Here is a 23,378-nt window from a genome sequence, read left to right as displayed (position 1 = left end):
CAGTACCCATGTGTATTTAATAGAATTGCTGTTAGCTGCAGTTCAAGGATTGCAGTTCAATCCATTGTGGGGACATCGGGGTTTAATCTAGGATTTCTCAGTACTTTGTGTTCTTTATGCATCAATTTGCCTTGATGCCTAGATTTCCAAATCAAAGGGAACACAACTTAATTTCAACCTGAGGTAAATGGAAAATTGATGGGTGCTGCCCTGTTGGAAAAATTGTAGCACAAAACAACTTGTCTGATCCCGTGAAATAGAACCATTTGGAGAAAAATAAATTAACTCTATTTTAAACTCAAAGTCCTCATTTCTTCCACTTTTCCCTTCCATTCCCTTTTTAATGGTATTCTTAGACTATTTTGCCCCACATCCCCTTTCTCTGCCTTTTCTTATCTCTGTGTCATTCTGTGTGCCATTAGTAAGCAATGACTGGGATATTTCGGTGTTGTCCCTAGGCGCTGTAGTCCTCAGGGAGAGACCACGTGTCCTCCCAAAGTGCCCACAGTTCCTCACCCTCATCCTTCTGATGCTGACTCTTCACAGAAAGTCCTCTGGATGTCCCTGCACATCCCAGCCAGGATACATGGCAGTGGCAGCAAGGGTATGTTTTATTGATCACTGGATTCAAAATCCATTCCTTAAGAAAAGGACTATGTGCGGAGACTTGGAAGGAGACAATTTCATTGAAAAATCAAGTCTTTGATCCCCAATTCACTAAATGACTCAGTCACCAAATTTACTTGTTTGACCCTGAAGTTTGAGTTGAGAGCTGCTGCAGTCTGGCTGGGCACAAATCATGAGCCACTCAAGAGGAACAAACTTTATTTCTGAACTCCACCAGCACACTCCACACACGATCCCCAGGAATTCTCCCGAACGCCAAGTGGCTCCTCCTGGAACCACCAACCGGAAATCCCTCCTCGGGCACTTCCCCAACCAATTCGAACTCTTCAGGAATCCCCTCGAGGGCTCAACCGGAACTCAACGGGAACTCTGCGAGAACTCAAAAGTCATCATCTTAATGGCTCGCTGGCGTCACCTCTCAACCACTACTCCTGGCAAAAATGCCATGCGTCATCCCGACTCAGCTGTGGCCCTCAACAGAGAGCAGTTTATTTTTTTTAATTTTTTATTTTCAGCTAGAAACTGAAAGGTAGACAGAGGCTGAGAGGGCATAACAAGAATATATTTTTGAAGAAAGATTTCTACTGAATATATTCTTCATTAATAAATTTATTCATAGGAAGAATGTAAGGATTCTGAATATTCAAGAATCTATTAACAAATAGATTCTTCATGAATGTATTTATAAGAAGAGTTAAGTTTTTAAGAGGAATACATTTGAAAGAGAATATACCCATGAAGACTACATTCTCCAACATTATGAATATGTTCATAGGAACACTTCATATTCAAAATAATATTCTTCAGTCCTGGGAGTGGCAGAGACAAAAACTGAATATTCCTTAACGTGATATGAAGCAAAAGACAAATGAGTAAATGTGGAAACTTGGTGATTTATTAGGTGGTTGAGAAATGCTACTAGATCACACAGCTGGCCAGGTCCAGGATGCAGGATTCAAGCTCTGACCACAGCCCAATGGGGACACTGTACTCAATGTCCCCATTACTTACCCTATAGACAACAATGACTCATCTCAGAAATCCCAGGCATGTTTGAAAGTCAGCATTCAGCAAGGGAAAGGTGTTATGTCTTGGAGTTTTGTATTATCAAAGAGTCAGTGTCTTGTGCTGTCACTCTCGGAAATTCTTTGAATATGTGGGTTATTTAAGGTCAGGATGTCTAATCACAAAGGGAGTGAAGTGTTCAGAGATGGTTAAGGATAGGCTTTTTTTTCCTGAACATTCTAGGGCTGTTGGAAATGAAAGGAATTTATTTTTTGTAAAATGTACTTGAAATTACAGGCATTCAAAGACTACATTCTCAAAAGTCCTAAGCTCCCTTAGGATTCTTGCTAATGATCTAGTTTCCAGCATCCTACGTATTTACGATGTGATGCACAAATGGTCCTTTGGGGGATTCTTTCTAATAACCTAGAAGTCCCTATTTCTTAAAGCCCTGTTGGCTTTTGCTTTCTCCCTGACTCAAACCATATTCCAGATAGGAATTCAGAAGAGAGACCAGGGCCAGTATCCTCCACACCCTCTGCATTGTTTCTGGGTGGTGTGTAGATGTGATCCTCCCAGTAGAGTGCAAGATTTCAACTTTTAGCAGTTCAACCCTTTCTTGAGAGTTTTGGAAGAGGGGAAGGAGACGGGATGGAATGCAGTAGAAGCCAGAAGATGACAGAGCTGAGTCCAGGATAATCCATGGTCCCTCAGCAGCATCCAGCCACTCTAAGAGAAGCGGGCCTTGTGGAGTTGGCAAATGCTGATCAGCTTTGATGAAAACTCAAAGGGTTTGTATGTGGGAGATTCCTTGTAGCTTGGTCCAATGCCAAAGAAATGAGTTCCTGCTGCTCTTGTTTGATTGACATCTACTTAATGGCTGCCATTAGACATCAGGACCCTATATGTGTTATGTTGCTTATATTTGTATGCATGCAAATACCCCCCAAAATCAAATTTTAAAAACCCTGGTGTAGATATTACTTTCTTGTTTTACAAAGAAGTTACATCTGTCTAGGAAGTTGCAGAGCTGAGATTTGCATTTAAATTTTGTTGGCTTGTGTCATTTATGGATGCAACAAATAACTTACTATGCTTCAAGTGCCAGGGTCTATGCCAAGCGCAGGGAATCAGTGATGAACAGGACTGATGTAGACTTTATCCCCACAGATCTTCCAAACTAGTGGGAACAGACAAGTAATAACAATAAAGAGTGAAGGGCAATAGATGCGGAGATGCCAGTTGTTGCCGGGCCAGAAAGTCAGTTGGGCACCTCACAGTTAAGGTGTCAAGAAAGACTACTGAGAAGTCAGGGGCAGAACACACTGGGCAGCGAGATGGGCAGATGCAAAGGTAGGAGGCGTAAGAGCGGCGTGAATTTGGAGGAAGGTTCAGTATAAATCAAGTGCAGAATATTAAAGAAAGTAAAGGGAGAGGGCAGAGGGCTGAGTAGAATGTCCGCAGTGTGCTGGGGCCAGCAGGGACCAGCTCCCAGGAACTGACAGTGCACATTCTCCATAACTCCAGTGTTATCCAGCTACGCAACAGCATGGACAGTCCGAGGATTTCAGCTTCCTGGCTGGGGCACTACTCTGATGAGGGCGTTGTTCACCCAGGTGAAGATCTGAGTTTCCTTTTGACTATGTTAAGGTGGAGGGTGGTAGACTGGGGTGTTCTGCAGGTGATGGACACCTGGATCTATCTCTGATCATGCTGGCTTCCAGGAACAACAGTTCAATCCCAATTTTGCTTGGTATCATTTGTCCTGGTCTAGGAAATGTGTTGAAATGACATACACATAATGTGCAAGCCAGGTCTTCCATGGATGCTAAACAATGAGCAATTTAAAAATTCTTATTATTTAAAAAAATCCCCAATTTGGTCTCTCAAATTATTAACACCTAAACCTATTTCCCTAAGGGAACCTATCCCAAGGAACTCAGTAGTCCAGCTGGCTGACTTTGCTGACTAACACACGCAGCAAATCAACTTTTGCTCTTCCACAGCTGGGGAAAACCTGACTATGGTGTGGGTGCAGGTTATAATGATGTGCTCATTAAAGATAGAAAGGTGTGGATTTTATCTGTTTATTATCATTTAAAATATATTAAAATTTTAACAGCAGAAGCAGGAAATTTTAATTGCACATGGCAGTCTACAAAAAGCAAAGCAAAACAACAAACCAAATGCCACAGAAACAAAATTTACATAACTGATAATATATTAAAATTACATTTAGGTAAGGATCTGAACAAATGTAATGTATGCATATTTCTCAGAGAATATTTTTTTCTTTCATTACCTAAAATTGGAGAACTTCTGTAAGCAGAATTAACTTTCTTAAACTGTTAACATTCCTAAGGAAGCAAATGGATGTGGTCAGTTCTGAGTCTCTTTTCTATGAATTCCCTTTTTTCTTCCTATCCTAAAATGATGAGTTTCCACTTCCATAAGGGCATTTGTAGCTAACTGCTCTACATGGAAGAGCAATAAAAAGCTAAGAAAGAGGTACTTGCTTTTTGTAACTGTGGGACAAACTCCACACAACTTGGGTCTCTGATATAATCAATTATAAAACAAATAATATCTGATAATGAGTCAGAATTTTTCAAACAAATAACAGACACCGAGCTCCCAACCTTAGAAATATTCCTTCCTAATGGCAGGGTTCTGTAAAGGTGTACACAGGACCCAGATGTACTTGTTATATAGATCCGACAGGATGCAGGGAAAAACAGCACTCCTGAACTCTCCACAGAGTGGGAGCCAGGAGGATTTCACTGTGGGTGGTATCTGGCCTACCAGCCAATGCCAGTGTTAGAATGGGGACCCTAGGTTACCCACAGCTGGTGAAAGCTCCTCAGAAGAGTATTATCAGCTTCTGGAAGGGCCCACCCAACTGTTCTCCCATGACTCCTGGGCATGTTCTTTTGTGTAAGCTCCTGGCCTCCTTGGGGCGGCAACCAAGAAGTGGTTAATGGAATAAAAAAGAGATTTCATGAACTGCAAAATCATGTGCTTATTATTTTTTTAAAGAGTCATACTTTCCTGAGTAAAGTACACAAAAGCCTCACAGGAAGTCTTTAAAGTGCCAGGCCTCCAGTCAGCAGGTATGAGCCATGTTCAGATGTGGTTCTGGTGAAAACACTAACAATGTATTGATGCATCTGCTTTTCTGATATTGTACCACTTGAGAGACTTGTGCTTGCAAGATGGAAAATGTCTTCTTTTATGGTGAGGGAAGGACACAGATGTATGTGTGGGCTTCTTTGGTCTGTTTGTTGCAACACATCATAGCAGAAAGGATCCCATCAACGATAACCACATTCATAAACCCACACTTGTGCCTGAGCCTCTGAGTCACTGGCACACCATCACTCTTCAAAATCCTCTATACACATGAACCACAGACACTTGAAAGTGTCCAGATTAAATATGGATATGACCATGGGGACATTCAAATCAAATTCATGGGTGCCAATTTACTGCTGAAAGAGTCCTGGCACTGGCACGAGTTTGGAAGCACCTTTACTCTGTGGCATCCTGGCCTGTGACAGTGTCTTCTTCTGTGAGGTCCTGGGAGTTCCTGAACATCAGGATGGAGTTGTAGATCTTCAGCGCGGGGCCCAGCTTGATCTTCATCACTCTGACGATGTCTGTCTGTGTCAGAAGCAGGAAGGCTTTGCCATCGATCTGCTGCAAACAAATAAACAAACACAAGTTAAAATATCCTGCCATTAAAGCTTGGTTACCCACTGGGAACTCCTGGGTGCTGAATGTGAGACCAAATCATCAAGGCCTCCACGGAGAGCTTGTCAGTGACGGAGAAGGACATGGCCCTCATTGGGCTCAGGCCCACCCATCCATCAACTCCATCTCCTCCTAGGTCTTGGGACTGAAGTTATTTTGAAAAGGTGCTTACTCTCTTAATTAAGAATTCCATATACAAAAATTTTCCAGTATGAATTTCTGTTGTTGTGTTTAAAAAATCTTGGTCTTGAATTTGTATCAAAAGCTGTTAAAGTAATGCTGTAAATCTCCAAGATTTTTGTTTTTTTTCCCCCTGAGAGAATAATATGCAATGTGCATACTATTGCAGTACTTATAATACTGGAAACAATCCAGGGTTCCAATAAGAGCTGAAGTAAATAAATTATAGTATAGCCATGGGGTGAGACACTAAGCAGCCACCCAAATTTACTTCTCTATGAAACATTTAATGATCTGAGAAATTTCATGAATTGTTAAGCAATAACACAGCATGTTGACACAAATCTCAAACTTGATTTTTTAAATTAAATATACATGACCACATGTATATATAATATTTAAAATATTTGAAATTTTACATCAAATGTTAACAGAAGTTGTCTTTGGCTGGTGGAAGAGTGATTGGTTTTTATTATCTCCTTTTAATTTTCTTACTTAAGTTTGTAAATATTTTATTTGCCTTAAAAACATTTTAAAATTAGCTCAGAAGGATTCTTGGCTCTAAATGAAGATCTAATGTCTGAATGAGTGGTGATAGATGTATCTGTAAGGTATTTTGTTTTGTTTTTGGTGGTATTGGAAATTGAACCCCAGGGTCGCTTTACTACTTAGCTACATCCATGGTCCTTTTTTAATTTTTTTTATTTTTGAGGAAGGGTCTTGTTAACCTGCTTAGGGCCTTATTAAGTTGCTGAGGCTGACTTGGAACTTGGAATACTCCTGCCTAAGCTTCCTGAGCTGCTGGGATTATAGGCAAGCTTCACTATATACCTACCTGGCTGTATCAGTGATCCAGATTGTGAGAAATTGTTATACAATTTAATATGCATATACAATAGTATATGCATATTAAATCATCATGTTCTATGCCTTGAATGTATTCAACTTTTTTAAAGAGAGAGAGAGAGAGAGAGAGAGAGAGAGAGAGAGAGAGAGAATTTTTTAATATTTATTTTTCAGTTTTCAGTGGACATAACATCTTTGTTTGTATGTGGTGCTGAGGATTGAACCCGGGCCACACGCATGCCAGGCGAGCGTGCTACCGCTTGAGCCACATCCCCAGCCCTTTAATTTTTATTAGACACTTAAATATTTTTAAATAGAAAATACTGTTGGGCTGGGGATGTGGCTCAAGCAGTAGCGCGCTCGTCTGGCATGCGTGCGGCCCGGGTTCGATCCTCAGCACTACATACCAACAAAGATGTTGTGTCCGCCGAGAACTAAAAAATAAATATTAAAAATTCAAAAGAAAAAAGAAAAAAAAAAGAAAATGCTGTAGTGTGAAGTGTGATTTTTTTCCTTGAGTCAGTAATGGTGAATGGCTAGCATAGAGACTGCTTGTCCACAGCTTCTTGAGGCACTGGGGACCTCAGAGCTTGTCTCCAGAGGCTGCTTGAGTGTCTTTCCCCCTGTAACACCACTGAGGTGATGGTGATGATACAGCTAACATTTGAGGTACAGCTTGACTCAGCTAAATCCTGGCTCCAGAACCACAGAGATAGGAATGAAAGGGGTTTCCATTCTAGCAACCCTTCCACAAACCTTTATCCATGGTTCTAAACCTTTTCAAATTTCATAATACAAACCCCTTCGAATTCATGTATCACTGACAGTGATGATTCTTATAATGGAAGGAAGACTTACCCTGAGACCTCTACGGTGTGATTTGAACATTTTAACTCTCTTTTAAAATTCTAATTTGTTACATATGACAGCAGAATGCAATTCAATTCATATTACACAAATAGAGCACAATTTTTCATGTCTCTGGTTGTACACAAAGTAGAGTCACACCACACTTTTGTGTCTTCATACATGTACCTAGGGTGTCTGTCTCATTCCACTGTCTTTCCTACCCTCATGCTTCCACCCCTTCCCCTCCCTCCCTTTACCCTATCTAAAGGTGGTCTATTCCTCCCATGCTGCCTCCCATCCCCGTTATGAATCAGCATCCTTATATCAGAGAAAACATTTAGCATTTTTTTTTGATTGGCTTATTTCACTTAGCATTATATTCTCCAACTCCATCTATTTACCTGCAAATGCCATGATTTTATTCTCTTTTAATGCTGAGTAATATTCCATTGTGTATATTTACTGCATTTCTTTAGCCATTCATCTACAGAAGGGTATCTAGTTTGGTCCCACAATTTAGCTACTGTGAATTGTGCTGCTCTAAACATTGAAGTGGCTGCATCAGTGTGGTATGCTGTTTTTAAGTCCTTTGGGTATAAATCGAGGAGGGGGATAGCTGGGTCAAATGGTGGTTCCAGTTTTCCAAGGAATCTCTATACCACTTTCCAGATTGGCTGTACCAATTTGCAGTCCCACCAGCAATGTGTGAGTATGCCTTTTCCCCCACATCCTCACCAACATTTATTGTTGTTTGTATTCGTAATAGCTGCCATTCTGAGTGCAGTGAGATGAAGTCTTAGAGTGGTTTTGATTTGCATTTCTCTAATTGCTAGGTGTTGAACATTTTTTCATATATTTATTGGTAGATTGAATATCATCTTCTGAGAAGAGTCTGTTCTGAACATTTTAATCCTTTAAAAGTTTGGAAAAGCTTCCTGTGCATTTATGATATATTGAAGATTTATCCATTTAGCACATACTAAAAGCAAATACTTTCCCCAGGGGCTAAAAAGCACACACTACAGGTGGAGGAGAGAGAATATGCCTCTTTCCATCCCTAACATGCGTCTGGCTCTAGCATTTTCAAGCAAAAATTGCTGTCCACATATCCAGTTGTCCTGAGAATAAGTGGTGATGGTGAGGATACAGCTAGCGTTTAAGGAACTCTGATAACCTTCCATGTATTTGAACCTCCCAGTGACTCTGTAAAGTAGATGAGGAAACCTGAAATTCTAAGCTAAAAGGCTTGTGTTTCAGAGGGGAGGGAAGAGAGAAGTTGAGTTACCCGAGCACATAACAGAGTTGGCCAGGAAGGATCAAGCTGGAATAAAGTGGCCACAAAGGATTCTCTTTCCTGCTCATCATGTAGACAGACAGTAGACTACATGTATGAGGCTGGGTCAGCAGTGCCCAGGCTGTGCTACCCTCAGGTGGAACCAGGAGAACCTCGTTTCATTGGCAGCCAGTAGACCAATGCCATTCTGACTGGGCTCCATAGTGCTTCTCTTGAATGCACGTATGCTCTGAACTCGAGAGGAAGAGAGGTGTGTGGTGCTTTCCAGAGTCCTTAGGAGGGTACTTCTTTGGTAAGTTCTAAAGCTGTGAATGAGGCTCTGGAATCAGATGTATTTGGGATACAATCCAACTCTGCTCTTTACTTGTGATGCCTAGCCCTCTTGAACCTGAACTTTTTCATGGTGAACTGTCAATGTAGAGTGTTTTGAGAATCAAAAGATAATGATTATAGGCCTGCACCACATGGCAGGCCTATGGTAATCACTGTCATTATTATTTGCATTATCATTCTGTTGTTGGTATTATTATTTGCAGTATCATTCTGTGGCCCATATGGCTATGGATACTAATTCCAGGAAAAATGTTAAGCAGTTCAGAAAATTCCCAACCAAGGGAAGGCAGGAGGCAGAGATCTCACAGGATTCTGTGGCTCCTCCACACCCCTCTTGAAGCAGGTGCTGGCAGGGATAACAGGATGGTCCCCCTTCTGCATTTGGAGCAGAGTCCCCTCTACTTCTTGGTTGTAGTCCCAAGGGAAGATTCCTCTCTCCCCCCACATATGGCCTCATGCAGAGACTGCATGATTAATTATCTTGTTCATTTACTCTTCCACCAAACAGTATATTTGTGGAGCATACTGTCTAAGCTGAGTGTCACAGCACTCTGTGACAAAGCAGAGCTAAATAAGTGAGAACTAAAGACAGTGGCTGCCCCTCTGCATCAGTCCCTCACATACTGCTGGGCTCCTCCCCTGCTGGCTCCCTTTTCTCTTGCCTCCCCAAACTGCTCTTATTTATACTTAACTAAACAGAAATAAAGAACTTCGGGGCCAGAAGTATGGAAATATATCTAATTTTTACATTTCTTACCTCTTTCTTGAAGCACTTGGCATGTTCTTCGCAGCCCAAAAGAGACTGTACAAACTCAGCCACCTACAGTGCAAGATGAAAAGCCTAATTTAAGACACACACCTGAAATAATTTGGGGGTTTTAGTAAATCAACATGTGAGTAAAATAAACTTTGAATCCCTCAAACACTTGGGATTTAAATAGTAACTATCAAGTCACGTTAGCATTTGTCAGCTGAGCAATTAGTCCTGCCCCCAGTGTCTTTTCTATCCTTTGATCACCAAGCTGACCTACACAGAGTCATGGTGATAATGGTGAAGTGATGGCCTCCCTCTGGGTGGGGTTCTGGCATTCTAGAAGCTTCTTGCACCTGAACCTCCTGACCACACTCCAGTGTCAAGGTAGGCAGGGGACAGTGGCCTCATGCAGCAATATTCACAAGGACCACTGTATTTGTAGGCAGACTTGATGGCAGAGTCCCCTCTGAGGGCTGAGGCTCCAGGTCCTCACCCGGTGCCTAGCAGCCTGGAGGAAATTGTAAATCTATGCTGAGCTGGATTCCCAATTAAACAACCACAAAACCGAAGCCCAAGGAGGTTTAACAACTTACCCAAGCTCCCACATGGTCAGTGGGTAGCAGAGATGTTTTTGGACCTGGGTTTTCTACCTCCAAATCCTGAGTTCTGGAGACTCGATCCCTTTCACTTGACTTCCCACCTCTCTTTTTTACCCTTTCTCTGTCCCCACATGCCCCATGTTCCTTTTAATAAAAGAACTCAGTCAAGGATGGACTGTCAACTCAGGAAGCCATGGACTGGTCTCAATAGACAATTTAGGGGCGCTCCCTGAACAGACATGATAAAATGTAGATTCCTAACAAACCCAAATGACTGCTGGGCTCTGGCTATTTCTAGCTGGGTCTGGCACAGTCTCAGCAGGGGAGGAATGGAAGCAGGAGCACAATAGTATATGGAATTGTGGGAGGGTGATTTGTAGGAGGACCTGTCCTCTTGCTTGTTTTTCCTCTTGGCTGTCTATTTCCTGTGTTGACTGAATGGTGAGTGCTCACCCTGTCCCTCTCTGCATCTCACGGGGAAGGTCTCAAGAGGGCTGTGGAGCTCATGGTCTTATTCTAACAAGTTGCACCATCGCAGCATCCTGGGAGCACCCACTCCCTCAGAGCCCCCCATGAGAAGTAAGAAGATGCTCCTCCTCTCACTGCAGAAGAGCACCAGGTGATGGGTGACCCAGGTTCTAGAACAGTCAGGGAGGACCAATGCCTCCAGACACATCCTATGGCTGCCCACCTGAGCTCTATCTGCTTTATGCTCTTCCGGCACTGTGAGTCTATTTCATCATGGGTCCCTTTGCAATCATCCTTCTAGAGGCGATAAGGACTTAGAAAGTCCCTCCCAAACCAGCCATCACGCTGCTTGTATTGGCATCACCCTGACTCAGGAGCTCTGGGATGAGTGCCCATGTGCTCAGGCCGGCTGTGGTTCTTAGCATGACAGGCCCAGTTTATTCAGAACCTGGGGCTCTGCAACACAAGTGGAAAAAGCTGAGGTTTTCTGAGTTCACCTGATTGTCTTCTTCCAGGTAAACAGGATGCCCGGAGCATGTGTATAGCATCTGCAGGGAGCAGAAGAAAGTCATGGAAGGCCTCCGGTCAACTGGAACTCAGGTGACAAGAGCTTTGACGGTGGCTAAGGATTCCTAATGGGTCACTGGCCCAAAACACTGAGAGATGGGGCATCTCTGTCCTTCCCCAGGCTGCTGTTCTAGATGAGCATGTCCCGAACCTGGCCAGGTGTGAGGCTTTGTGCTGGGGTTTGGAAGGGCTGCACCTGTGAGTTAATGGTTCAATGTGTGGTGGGAGGAGAGAGGGGGAGGAGTATAACACTCCTTTCTCATGACTATGACACATGGTCAAATGTGTGACCCTCCAGAGGAGAAGTGTAAAGGCACAGGCATTTGCAAGAGAAGACTGCATCCAGGTGGGAACATCATAAGGATGGGGGCCCTGAGACGGTCACTGATGTAAGCTCCATCTTCCCGTGGGTGGCAATTTGGGATGGATGTGTTGAGAAGACCTTCTAGATATGGAGAATCACAGGAGGCAGCCCAGAAGCAGGGCCACACAGGGTGGGTGGGAGCAGCAGTGAGCAGTCCAGGTCAGCTGGCACTGAGGAGGGCAAGGGGAGTGGCATCAGGAAAGGCAGGGTTGGCATGGCCGTCAGCAGGTGGCAGAAAGCCTGGCGCCCTGGTTCTCCAGCTCGGCCACACATTACATTCACCTGCAGAGCTTTCAGGCTGACTGAAGTCCAGGCTCAGTCCACAGAGATTGCAAATGAATGGAGCTGGACTGCATCCAGGTGCTGGGTATTTATTTTCAGAGCTCCCCAGCGGATGCTAATGTGCACTGAGGGCTGAGGAGCCACAGTGCCAGAGAAAGCTGGAGAGGTGACCCAGCAGCATCTAGATGGACTCGTGCTGGGTCTTCTGAGTGGGCAGGGCATTAGCGGAGGCATCAGCTGCAGTCAGCGGGAAACATGAGGGCTGGACATCTGCTCTGCGTGGGGAAGAGCCTAGAGCTGAGGAGGAGGGGATACAGGGGTAAAATCCCCAGAACTGGGGCTGGGTGCCAGGGCAAAAGCAACCAAAGCTGAGTCCAGGAACATGTTCTAGGGTGGGGTTTCTCAACCTCAGTGCCACAACGCCTTGGGTCAGAGAACTGCTGTGGGGTGGTCCTGGGGAGGAGGGATTTTTAACAGCCTCCCTGGCCTCTACTCATTAGCTGCCACTTGCAGCTGTGACAGCCAAAAGATGCATCCAGATGTTGCCAATATCCCCGGGGGGTCAAAATCAACCCAGGTCCTCTTCTAGTGTGGCTCTTTCACAGGGCTGAATGTCATAGAAGGAAAAAGGTGGAGAGAAAAGGGGGACCAGGAGTGAGCTAGAGACCCATGTGCCATCCCGTCTCTCTCAGGAGCTGTGGTGGGGGCGCCACGTCAACTGTCAGGACAGTGGCCTCCCTGTGGGATGGAGGGGCTCTTACATACTTGCTCAAGGGCTTCTGTTCACTGCAGAAGTGCTGCGCATGGCTCTGGGGGTTTGCTATGTTAAATTGCCCTTTTCTGGACAAACAATGAAACAAGGACTCCATCCCCTCCCCAGTACCATTAGCCAAGAAATCACTGTCCCTGTCGAGGTAAACTGGCTGCTTTTAATGGGAATAAATAATGTGTCAAACCAAAGTGTGAACAGAGCAGAGTGAGGGCTGTGAGCATGGTGGCCTCCTCCTGCAGCTTTGCCCTTGCTCTCCAGAGGCAGTTGGGTAGCCACGTCTCCCTGGCCTACCACCTCTCTCAAACTCTCTGCTTTTCCAGAAAGACATTCCCATTATACTCAGTCTGTTTTCCCAAAGTAAAGAATAAGTTCCATGAAACCTGGAATGTAAAAATTGATTCAGTATTACTAGTTGATATTTATTTCCCCTAACAATAAGGTTTATTGACTTTTAATAGCAAGCCCGTTTTGCTACAGGTTACAGGTTTTCCACATGTGAAGTGGTGAGCTTTTAAGGAGAGTAACATCCAAAGGTTTTCCTCTCATTCTCCCCTTCAAAGAAAGTCTTTTTTTTTTGTTCCCTTCAAGTTTGTGGTAAAATGCGGGTAGCTATTTATTGGCAGAAAATTCAATGAGAGAGGAGTGTCCATTTGTCCTCAGTCCATGAAAGGACAGCAGTGGGGTGGTTCTGCTGTTTCAAAGTAGCAGCTACTCTGCTGGAGACTGGTGGCAGCCCAGGCTTTGGCCATGGCTGTGGGAGCTCCCCATGGTGTGGGGTTGACATGTGGGCGTGTGTCCTTGGCTGGGGCTGTGGGGGCTGACACACACCATTTTCTACACTGTCAGGAACACAATGTCCTATGGCCACAATCCCTGCTTTGCTTTGGAAGGACACTGAGTAAGTTAATTGTAGATATGAGACAGCAGTCTGGGAAGACTAAGAAGGATGACACCGCCTGGGTTCTCAGATGAGCCCTTCACTGTACCCAGCTCACGTCCCCCCCACGACCTACTTTCTCGGCCTCCTCTCCAGAGCGCAGCAGGCCTCTGTTCCGAAGTGGGGCTGCTGCCTTCAATCTTCCTGGATGGTGGTGTTCTCCCTTGCTGAGCCTGGAGATGTGTGCCTGATTGTACTAGCTAAAAGTCCACTGGGGACCATGTTTCCAGTCTGAGTCTCATTTTTTAACAGCACGGTTTATTTGCCCTTTTTTAAGGGCTCAATTGTGAAGGCTGCTATGCTTAGCTAGCAGTACCCTGAATTTTTCAAAATACTCCCTCCTGTGTAAAGTCTGCTTTTAAAGTGACTTCCATCTTTTATAGTTAATGAACATTTAGGGAGCACTTGGTTGAGGCTCAGACAATTTATATGGGGTGCTTTAAGAAGTATTTTAAGATATAAGAGGTGTCAAGCATAACTGAGTCATATCTGTGGTGGTGAATGTGCATGCAACACTAACAGCCTGCCTGCATGTGCTTGGACACACACCTGCCAGGAAGACACTACATAAAATTCACCTGTGCATTCACTCACTCACTCAAATGTGCATCTGACACTCTGAGCAGAGGACAGTTTGCTGTGAAGATGTAAAAATATAAAAATATTTTGGTTTTTACTCTCAGACATTGATGTATTTGAACAGGATATTTCCCTGGTCTAGAGTAAGAAATAAACTTACGCTGACCATAATTTAGTACGAGCTCACACCCATGTCTAACGGAAGTTTCCCAAAACGATAACCTTCGTGATACATCATGTATCTATTCTTGCCTTCCATTTCATAACCACTAAATTGACTTCACGGCCTAACTATGCTTTGAAAAACACTGTGGTGGGAGAGACAACCATGGTGATAAAGGAGTTGAAAGCCAGCTCACAGCTCTGGGAGTGTGACAAAGGCCCTGCTTGGCTTCTCTTCACAGGTAGCATCATGCAGAGCAGAGGCCTTTCTCCCAGGCCAGGGTGGCAGACAATGGGAACCTTCTCTCTCTTCTCTTCTGCTATAGACACTCATGTTAGGTCTCTGAATGGCGCTTTACGCAGGATGCCCAAGTTCATTTCAACACCCTGTCCTCGGCTACTGAGGCTCCCCTATGACCAGCGCTAACAAAGCACAAAAGGAGCCCCAGCCCCCACTGATCCTGCTCAGATCTGCACTGCCCTTTCAAATCCTCCTCCTCAATCACCATTTCATTGTGGCGTCCGGAGTGGGCTCGCACTCCACCATTGGTGGGCACCCACTAAACACCCTGATGTGGACTCCCTTTGGAGAGCTGCCTTATTTTCAAAGATAGAAAAAGAACACAAACACAAAGCCTGCATTTTTCAATCCATCAAGATCATTCTTGAGGACCTATTTCAGTGCTGAGAGAGGTGCTGTAGTGCATAAAGATACAGGCAAGAAATTTAGGATGTGCTCCTTGTCCTCAAGGGCATCTTGTTAGGATGATACCAAGGCTGAGACAAGTCAACATGAGGGAATAGGGAGAAGGTTGCCTTTGGAATGCCTCCCTGGTGGGAGTCATGGTTACCGAAGCACCAGGAAGCATTATGAGCAGGGGCGTTCGATGCAAGGCTCTTGGCCTCTCTGATTTTACTTAATTTATAAATGCTCTAAGGCCTTTTCCAGCAATAAAAGGCTGTGATTGCGCGCGCGCGCGCACACACACACACACACACACACACACACACACCAGAACTCAAGTACTGGGATGTCGCCTTCCTCACAGTCCTTGGTAGCATCCTCAGTCTTAGACTTTCTCCTTGATCTTCCTTTTGAGAACTTCCCAGTCCTACTGAGACTTTTCCTGGTCTAGAGTAAGAAATAAACTTATGCTAAAACAATTCCAAAATTGTTTTAATATTAAGTGCCAAACTTGAAAATTGTCAGACCAGCCACCAGCCTCCCATTTCCTATTTACTGCTTGATGCTCCTTTTAGGGGGTCCTGTTCTTTTTGCTGTCATGCAAAGAAGCAAATGAAAGTTCTCTCTCCTCCATTAAGAAAAACACAAGATTTCCAAATCTCCTGAAGTCCAACTCTGCAGCCCCAGCTAGGACCCTGAGCTGAACCTGCCACATGCCTTGCTGCATGGAAGGCTCTTGACTGGCCTCCCTGTGAGGCTTTTCTTCCAGGGGCTTTCTCTAGCTCCTCCTTGACTCCCATTTGCATCTCCCCTTCCCCTGCACCTTTTATCTGAGCCTGGGTCCTCAGTTTTCAGAGTTGTCTCTGGGAGCACTGACTTGGAGCCCTTCCCTCACTGATAATGACAGTGCCTCCTGTTTCCCTGTGTTGTGCCCTTGCCTCCAAACTGGGCCCTTTCCCCAAAGTGTCAGTATTCTGACAGCTCCAGCATTTCCCCACTTACTGGGCCTCCCAGCTCTCACATATTATTATCCTAATTAAGTACTAAACTGTGTAGTGCTCAGACTATAAATGAAATCACATTTGGCTGGTTTTACTTTTTCATCTTCTATGTCTAAACGACTTCCCTGTGCTGTTGCTTTTGCCTTTAAAACATTTACGGAAGTCAGGTTCTTCTCGTGGCAGCACCAATCCAGACCCTGATTTCCCCACACCAGGGGCATGCTGGCAACTTCCTGGTTGTCGTCTTCTCCTTGGCTTCTCCCTCTTTCTGTAGACCTGTCATACTCATTTCCCTGAAACAGCACATTCACAAAGTGACTTTATGCCTGAGAACCTAATGTGACTTCAGCTGCCAAATGAGTCATGCCACTCCCCACCTGGTCTCTGAGGCCTTTGACACCTGGTCACCTTTCGCTTTCCCAGGTTATTTTCCTTCAGGCCCAGGGCTGCTGTTTGCATGGTGAACCTGATTCTGCCAGTGTAGCCTTAAGCAAGTCACTTAGCCTCTGGCTGACTCAATTTCCCCATCTGCCAAATGGGTGAAATAAAAATCTCGGCCTTACTATGGAGGACATATGGAACCAAGAGCTAGGAAACCAGCAAGAAAAGACTTACTTCCCAGATATAGAATTTCAAATAACAAGCTTGAAAATTAAGAACAAATGACATGCCATTGAGTTCTCAGTTGAACTTCCTATTTGTGTAGTGTTGCTTCAAGGGCAAAACAATACATGATTTAAAGTTTTAAAGTTGAAGTTTGGTCATGTTGCTGAAGGGGACCAGGAGTGAGCTACAAATTCATAAACAGGCAGACTTGGGACACTTTTAAGGAGGAAGACCACATTTTAGCCATTTTCCCAGACACACAGCCAGTTCCTGGCACATTCCAGGTCAACTCTCCATGACCAGGACCATCCAGGCCTTTCTAAGAGTGGAAGGAGAGGTAGGCAGCATGGCATCCTGTAAAACAATGGCAGACCACTCTGTTTCTGCTAAAGGACTCCGGGCACAGGCCCATCATGTGAAGTACCTGGGGAGGAGTGAGAACAGGGACCTCAGTCCAAGCCTTACAAAGGAAGGCTCAACCACGAGTAAGTCAAGGTGGCCACAGGAAGCGCTCAGCAAATATTTTGTGACAAATTTAACTCCAGTTGTAACTCGAATCTTGCCCTCCAGGGTTTTTGTCATTGAAATAAAAAGTTTCCAAGCCTAACTAGGGAAACAATACCTTTATCAGAAAGAAATTCCACCAAACAGTGTACTCCTTATAATAAGATGGCTTTAAATATGAAGTAGTCCTATTGCATTATAGCAAGCAATGGGGCTTAAAACGGATCCTTATTAAAAACCAATATTGTAAGGCACGATTATATTAAAATATGATCTGGCTTTTCCCTCTGTGCAGCATCTTACACAATGTTGATACCATATGCACTTTAAAAACCAACCTAAGGTTGACCTGATCATCTTATGGCTTTGGGTGAAGAAATGGGAAGCAAGGCCTGCTTGCAGAGAATGTACTTGGTGCTCAGGGCCTGGATGTCCTGGGCCAGTGCTATCTTCCAGCAAGGATGTTGCTGGGACTCAAGTCTAAGATGCTTATACATTTGTACTTCCTCAAATCAAAGCTGGGATGTGGACTTGGAGGTTTAAATTAGCCCTGGGCAGATAGTGATGAAGCACACGGCAGCACTGGATAAGCTGGGAAGAGGAGACACAAAACTACCAGGGCTTTCCTAATTTCCTCAAAATCATGTCTGGTTTCTCACTGCATTTGAATTTAACTTAATATAGAGGATGTGCTGCCTGAAAGAAAAAGGGTATTTTCCCAGGCAACAGAGAAGCCCAACAAAGGCTGGTCCCATCCCATGGCCCTGGCGCTCACCTGGTCCACTGTCCACCGGGCCACCTGGCTGGCCTGGATGTCAGCTACACCTGGCAGCAGCTTGCAGTGCTGCTCCCTGCCGAGGGGAAGCTCCCGAGAAGGGTGGGCTGACATGGAAGTCAGGAAGACCGATTGGTGCAGGGCCTGCTGGTTCTGCTCAGCTGAGTATTCTGAAAGAGAGGCAGTGTGGAGTGAGCAGCAGGTCAGCCTGGAGCCGAGGGCCTGTGGTCAGGGTAGGAAAGATGCAGACACAACCAACAGCCTTGTCTCCTGCTTATACAAGGTCACACGGGCCAGGAGTCCCCATGCATAGCCTATACCATGGTTCTGCTTTAGAACAGTGGCCTAGCCAAAATAGATGTCATGTTAGGCCCTGAAGACTGTGGCTGCTTGCTTTAAATACAAATCATTTCTGTGAGATACTGTTTGATGGCCAATGAAGGACTAACTTGTCACTGCCTCTGGCTTCTCTCTCCTTAAATCAGAGTAGAGATTTAAGGAACCAAAGACACACTCAGAATGTGAATGCTGAGCAGATTGGCATACTGAACTATCTGGGATGTGTATGTACAAAAGAACAATTTCTTCCTGGAAGCCATTCTATACATCTCTAAAGCTGGCCAGGTCCACATCTGGCTTCCTAAATCCCCTGGTGACACTGAATGAAATGTAGCACAGGGTCCTCATGAGAACTGGGGTGACATCAGCTGCTGCTGTCAATCCCCAGCACACAATAACCTCAGGTGGGAATCTGGGGCAGCTAAGGATTTCTGGAAAGCAGCCTCCGCTGAGATGTGATTTCCCTGGCACAGGCATTCTTAAATGGGGTGCTCTCTTTTCTGAACAAAAGCTCTGAGTGCACCAGGGTTGTGAGGGCATAAAGAACAATGGCTGCTGCTTGCCCAAGAGTGGCTGCTCTTGAAGTGAGACTTCAATGGGATTGATGCACTTCAATGTCATTTTTATCAACACTTCTGTTTAGTTTTTCCCCTCAATAATGACTTCACTATTTATTTATTTGTTTATTGCAGTGCTGATGATTGAACCCGGGGCCTCATGCATGCTAGGCAAGTGCTCTACCATACTATTACATCCCTAGTCCCAATGTAACTTTATTCTTAAGTTACATCCCAACATTTAAGATAGACCATAGATTTAAATCCTCTATTTTACTTTGAATCTACAAATGGGCATGGAACAGAAACATGTTACAGAGATTTCAGAGAAAAACATTGCCTTTATAATATCTTCTAAGATACTTTTGACGTGCATTAGCAAAATAAAACTACCAATATCTAAAAAGACTTTGAAAAGACATATTATGAAAAGAAATATTTCAAGAAAAAAAGTACACCCTTCATAATGCAAATGGCAGGTTAAGAAAGCAATAGCTACATAATTTAAAGTTTATAATGATGGTTGGTGTTTTACAAACTGAGCCTAAAGAGTTATTATGCAAATAATTCCACCTCAAATTAATTACAGTTCTTAAAGGGTGAGGCTGACCTGTACTTGACATGGTCGGTTGTATACTTTTTATAATCAGAAAGGCCCTAAGCTTTAAGCAATCTGTCTATCACTGGGATTCTCTATATGATGCTGCTCTTGTGGATCGCAGCAGACATCCTCATATTTACCAAGGCTTGCTGTCTACCCAGATGAAGAGACAGCAAAATTGCCAGCTTCTTCCCAATTCTTATGCTCCAGTTGCAACCAGCAGCAAATTCATCTCCAACTGCTGATTGTCCAATGCTGACCTTTTTAGTATGTAAATAGGTTATCTCTCTTCACATAGTTCTGCCAACAGTATGTAAGGCTGCAGGTTCTGAAAGGAAGCTTCATATCTTCTTGGAAAAGCCAGTATGCTGACATATAAGAATGTCCTTTAATGAAGTTGTCCCATTGTACAAGGAGCATGTACAAAACAAGCCCTAAAACCCAGGATGGAAGCATCACAGGGCCAGGATGTGATCATACCAACACAGACACCTCAGAGAACTTCCCAGGGAAATCCAGAGCCATGGTCTCTTAAGGATTAAGACCTGAGCCAAAGATGGGCTTTATTCTGGAAAAGAATGACTGTATTGCTCAATTCGTTGCTTTTGATGAAACAGTATGGACTTAAACAAACATATGTATCTCAAACCCATGCCTTGGGCAAATTAATGATGTGTAATCTCTAAAGTATGCAGGACTCCGAAAAGACACAGTTAATAAATCATATGTCTCAGGAATAGGAAGATATCAAGGAATGGTGATCATATTTCTGTGATTCACAAATTAAGGCTTCAGGTATTAAACATGTAAAGAAAGAATCACTGAATTCCAAACCAAGGAAATTTTCAACACAATAATTTTGGAAAAGAACTGTTTGCTTTGGATGTTGAGATATTCTCTTGAAAGTATACCTCGTGTATTTCTTTCAGTACCTGAACTAGGGTTCCTCAGCCCACTGCATTTCATTGTTGAGGCAGATTTCTGGCTCTGGAAGGTGATACATGGGGACTCCCATTGGCTCAGGCAGCAAGACAGCCTTTAGAATTAAAGGCAGGGAACTCTTGCTTTATACTTTTGAGTTTAGATTGGCTTGATATTATCTATGGCTTTTGAATATGGTTAACCGTGCCCCTGTTAAATCAAAGCATTCATTTGGAGGGAATTGGAATTTGGATTACTCAAGGAATGAACAAAACTTACTTGGAAGCCCATGAGAACTGTGGGGAACAATTTTAATGCCACAGGAGATCCTATCATGGGCAGTGGAGAAAGATCTACAGCTCTCTGCTGGGCTGTAAAGTCCCTACCTGAGTTCCAAGAATTTTCACCAGGTATAAGGGTTAGAGTCTATTCATCTGTAACCTCAAGTCCTGGGGAATTAGTCACATGTTTAACATATGAAAATTTTTTACTGCTATTAATTTTGTTGTATCAATTTCACATCATTGAATAAAAACTTGAAATCTTACTTTCCATGTTTTCAGTTGAACATGGGTATGTTCAACCACAGTCTGAAAACATTAAATAGAAAATTTAAAAAGTGAACAATTCATAAGTTTAAAATTGTGTGATGTTCTGAATAACTTGTTGAAATCTTGTGGCATCTTTCCTGTGATGTGAGTCCTCTCTTTGTCCAGTGTATCCACTCTGTACACACTACCTGCCCGTTAGTTACTCACTAGCTGTTTGTTATCAGATTGACCACTATGGTATAGCAGTGCTTGTGTTCAAGTAACCTTAATTTATTTAATAATGTCCCCAAAGTACAAGTACTGATGCAAAGGAGGCAACACGGCACAAAACATGGAAGGAGAGATTAACTCTGGTATTAAGTGGCAATGCTGCAGGGCATCTAGGAAAAAACAGAGTATATAGTGGGTTCAATATAGAAGCAGTTTCAAGCATCCACTGGGTCTTGGTATGCCCTGTGGGTAAAGAGGGATTATTGTACTTAAAAAGAGTTAGGTTAGGAAAGGAGCTTCTGAATAACTAGTCTATCATCTCTAAGACATGACTGGAGTTGACTACCATGCAGTGCTGGTGAGAGGGTGAAGGATAAAGCACTCAGCAAGGTCGAAGCTGCTGTAATCACTCAATGCAGATACTACTCTAAATGCAATCTGAATCTTTGAGACTGGGATTAATGTTTTATAAAGGAAAGTTGCATAACTCCAAATCAACACAATGCAAGACTAATTCTCAGGCAGTGACAAAAGGGAATGTATTTGGGGGGAGTGTTTCATGGTGACTGTTCTGTATCCTTTGTACCCTTTACCAGGTCTAATTTCTTCCACAACTGATGAGTTTGGAGTGGGACCCTTAGGTTGAGCTGAAGGAGTGCTTAGATGACCTTGCCCCAGAGGAACTGTGGCACAGAGAGGGAAGGTTGGGTTGACCAGATTGCTTGGTTTTGGAGCAGAACAGTGACCTTGAATGAGATGTTTACTGCCTATGCATCCAGGTTTTTCCTCTCTGAAGTGGGTAATAATAGTACTTATACCTCACTGAGTTGCTGTGATTAGAATAGCTCCTAGTATACAATGAGTGTTTAGTGCATGTAAGATATCACATTACTGTTTCAAGACATAAAGGCTGCAACAATAGTGAATGTGGGGACATATAATATGCCCAAAGCCAGTGCAACTAGATGTCCCTGAAACCTATAAAAGCTGAAATCCATACTGAGACTCAGGTTCTTGAGGGCCATGTTCAGATTCACACCCAAGAAGTCCTGGAATGGCAGTGCTGTGGTCAGCAGAACCCTTTGCAGAAGTCCCAGAGGAGAGGAATGAGAGTGGCATCCTCAGGCTTCCCAGGCTAACTAGGCCCCATGTGTGGTGGTAGCCTCACAGCACTGCTAAAATTCAGTGGGTCTGGCAACTTGGAGATTACGTGACTCTTGACAGACTTTTAAAATCAGAGGTTGATTTGCATTAGTTTAAATTCTGTGCATAAAATTAGATTTTTGAAAATATCTGCTTAAAAACTTGCATACATCTTTATAAGATGTGAACACAGTAATTTGAACTTTTCTCTAAACCCAATACAGCTCATATCATATCAGATAGTTGCTAATCAATAAGTTACATAAACCACTGATGAAGGTGTATAAATCATGTGCTGTGTGAGGATTTTCAGTCAGCCATGGGCTGTGTATATGATGTTAGTCCTGTTAGATTACTGTAGAGCTAAAAAATTCCTGTTGCCTGATATTTTACTATACTTTTTCTATGTTTAGACATGAAGAGACACAAATACCATCATGTTACAGTTGCCTACAGTATTTAGTATTGTAACATGCAGTACAGGTTTGTAGCCTAGCAGGCTCAGGCTATACCAACTGTGTAGTAGGCTCTGCCATCAAGATGTATAAACAACACTTTGTGATGTTTGCATGATAAAATCACCTACTGATGTAGTTCTCAGACTGTCAAGTGATACATGACAGTACTGTCCTCAAAATCATTCTCATCACACTAAAAAGTTCAGGTTATTCTATCTTGGGGCACTTTGGGTAAATAGGGGCTTCCAGATTGGAAAAGGACATTTACCATCAAGCAGGCAAGAAGGTCACTTGCGCTTCATTCCAGCTCTGCTTCTACCTACCACAGCTGAGGGATATGGGCTGCTTCCCAGTTTCACTGCCTCACTGCAGTAATGACTCTTCCCCAGTTTCCCGAAAAGTCAGCCAAGGAAATTCATCCTGCAAACGCAGCCCTCCTACTGGAGGTTTCAACATTCTAATTAATCAAAATGTCCTTTGCACCAGAAAATGAAATGCGTATGAAATCCTGGCTTTGTCTCTAAACCCAGTGTGTGAGTGACAACAAAGGAAGCTATCCCTACATTTAGGATAACCTTTCCCTTCCAGAAAACAAGAGTAGTAACACTTGTCACTCCAGTGGGTTACCATTTGTGGAACTGTTGAAGGATTTTTGCTAC

General features: G+C 43.6%; 1 protein-coding gene across 1 annotated transcript in view; it reads right to left on the bottom strand.

The window, feature by feature from the left end:
- Positions 1 to 4,766: 4,766 nt before the first annotated feature.
- L3MBTL4 (L3MBTL histone methyl-lysine binding protein 4) overlaps positions 4,767 to 23,378 on the bottom strand; it is a 450,379-nt gene continuing 431,767 nt past the window's right edge. The window contains exons 18-20 of the mRNA XM_081263742.1: positions 17,940 to 18,109; positions 9,642 to 9,704; positions 4,767 to 5,328 (exon numbers count right to left, since the gene is read on the bottom strand). Of these exons, the coding sequence (XP_081119868.1) occupies positions 5,161 to 5,328; positions 9,642 to 9,704; positions 17,940 to 18,109 (401 nt within the window). The 3' untranslated portion in view covers positions 4,767 to 5,160. The remainder of the gene's footprint in view (positions 5,329 to 9,641; positions 9,705 to 17,939; positions 18,110 to 23,378) is intronic.

This window comes from Spermophilus citellus, assembly GCF_964194105.1.
Source record: "Spermophilus citellus genome assembly, chromosome: 12".
NCBI lineage: Eukaryota > Metazoa > Chordata > Mammalia > Rodentia > Sciuridae > Spermophilus > Spermophilus citellus.
This window is presented reverse-complemented; position numbering and strand designations above follow the sequence as displayed.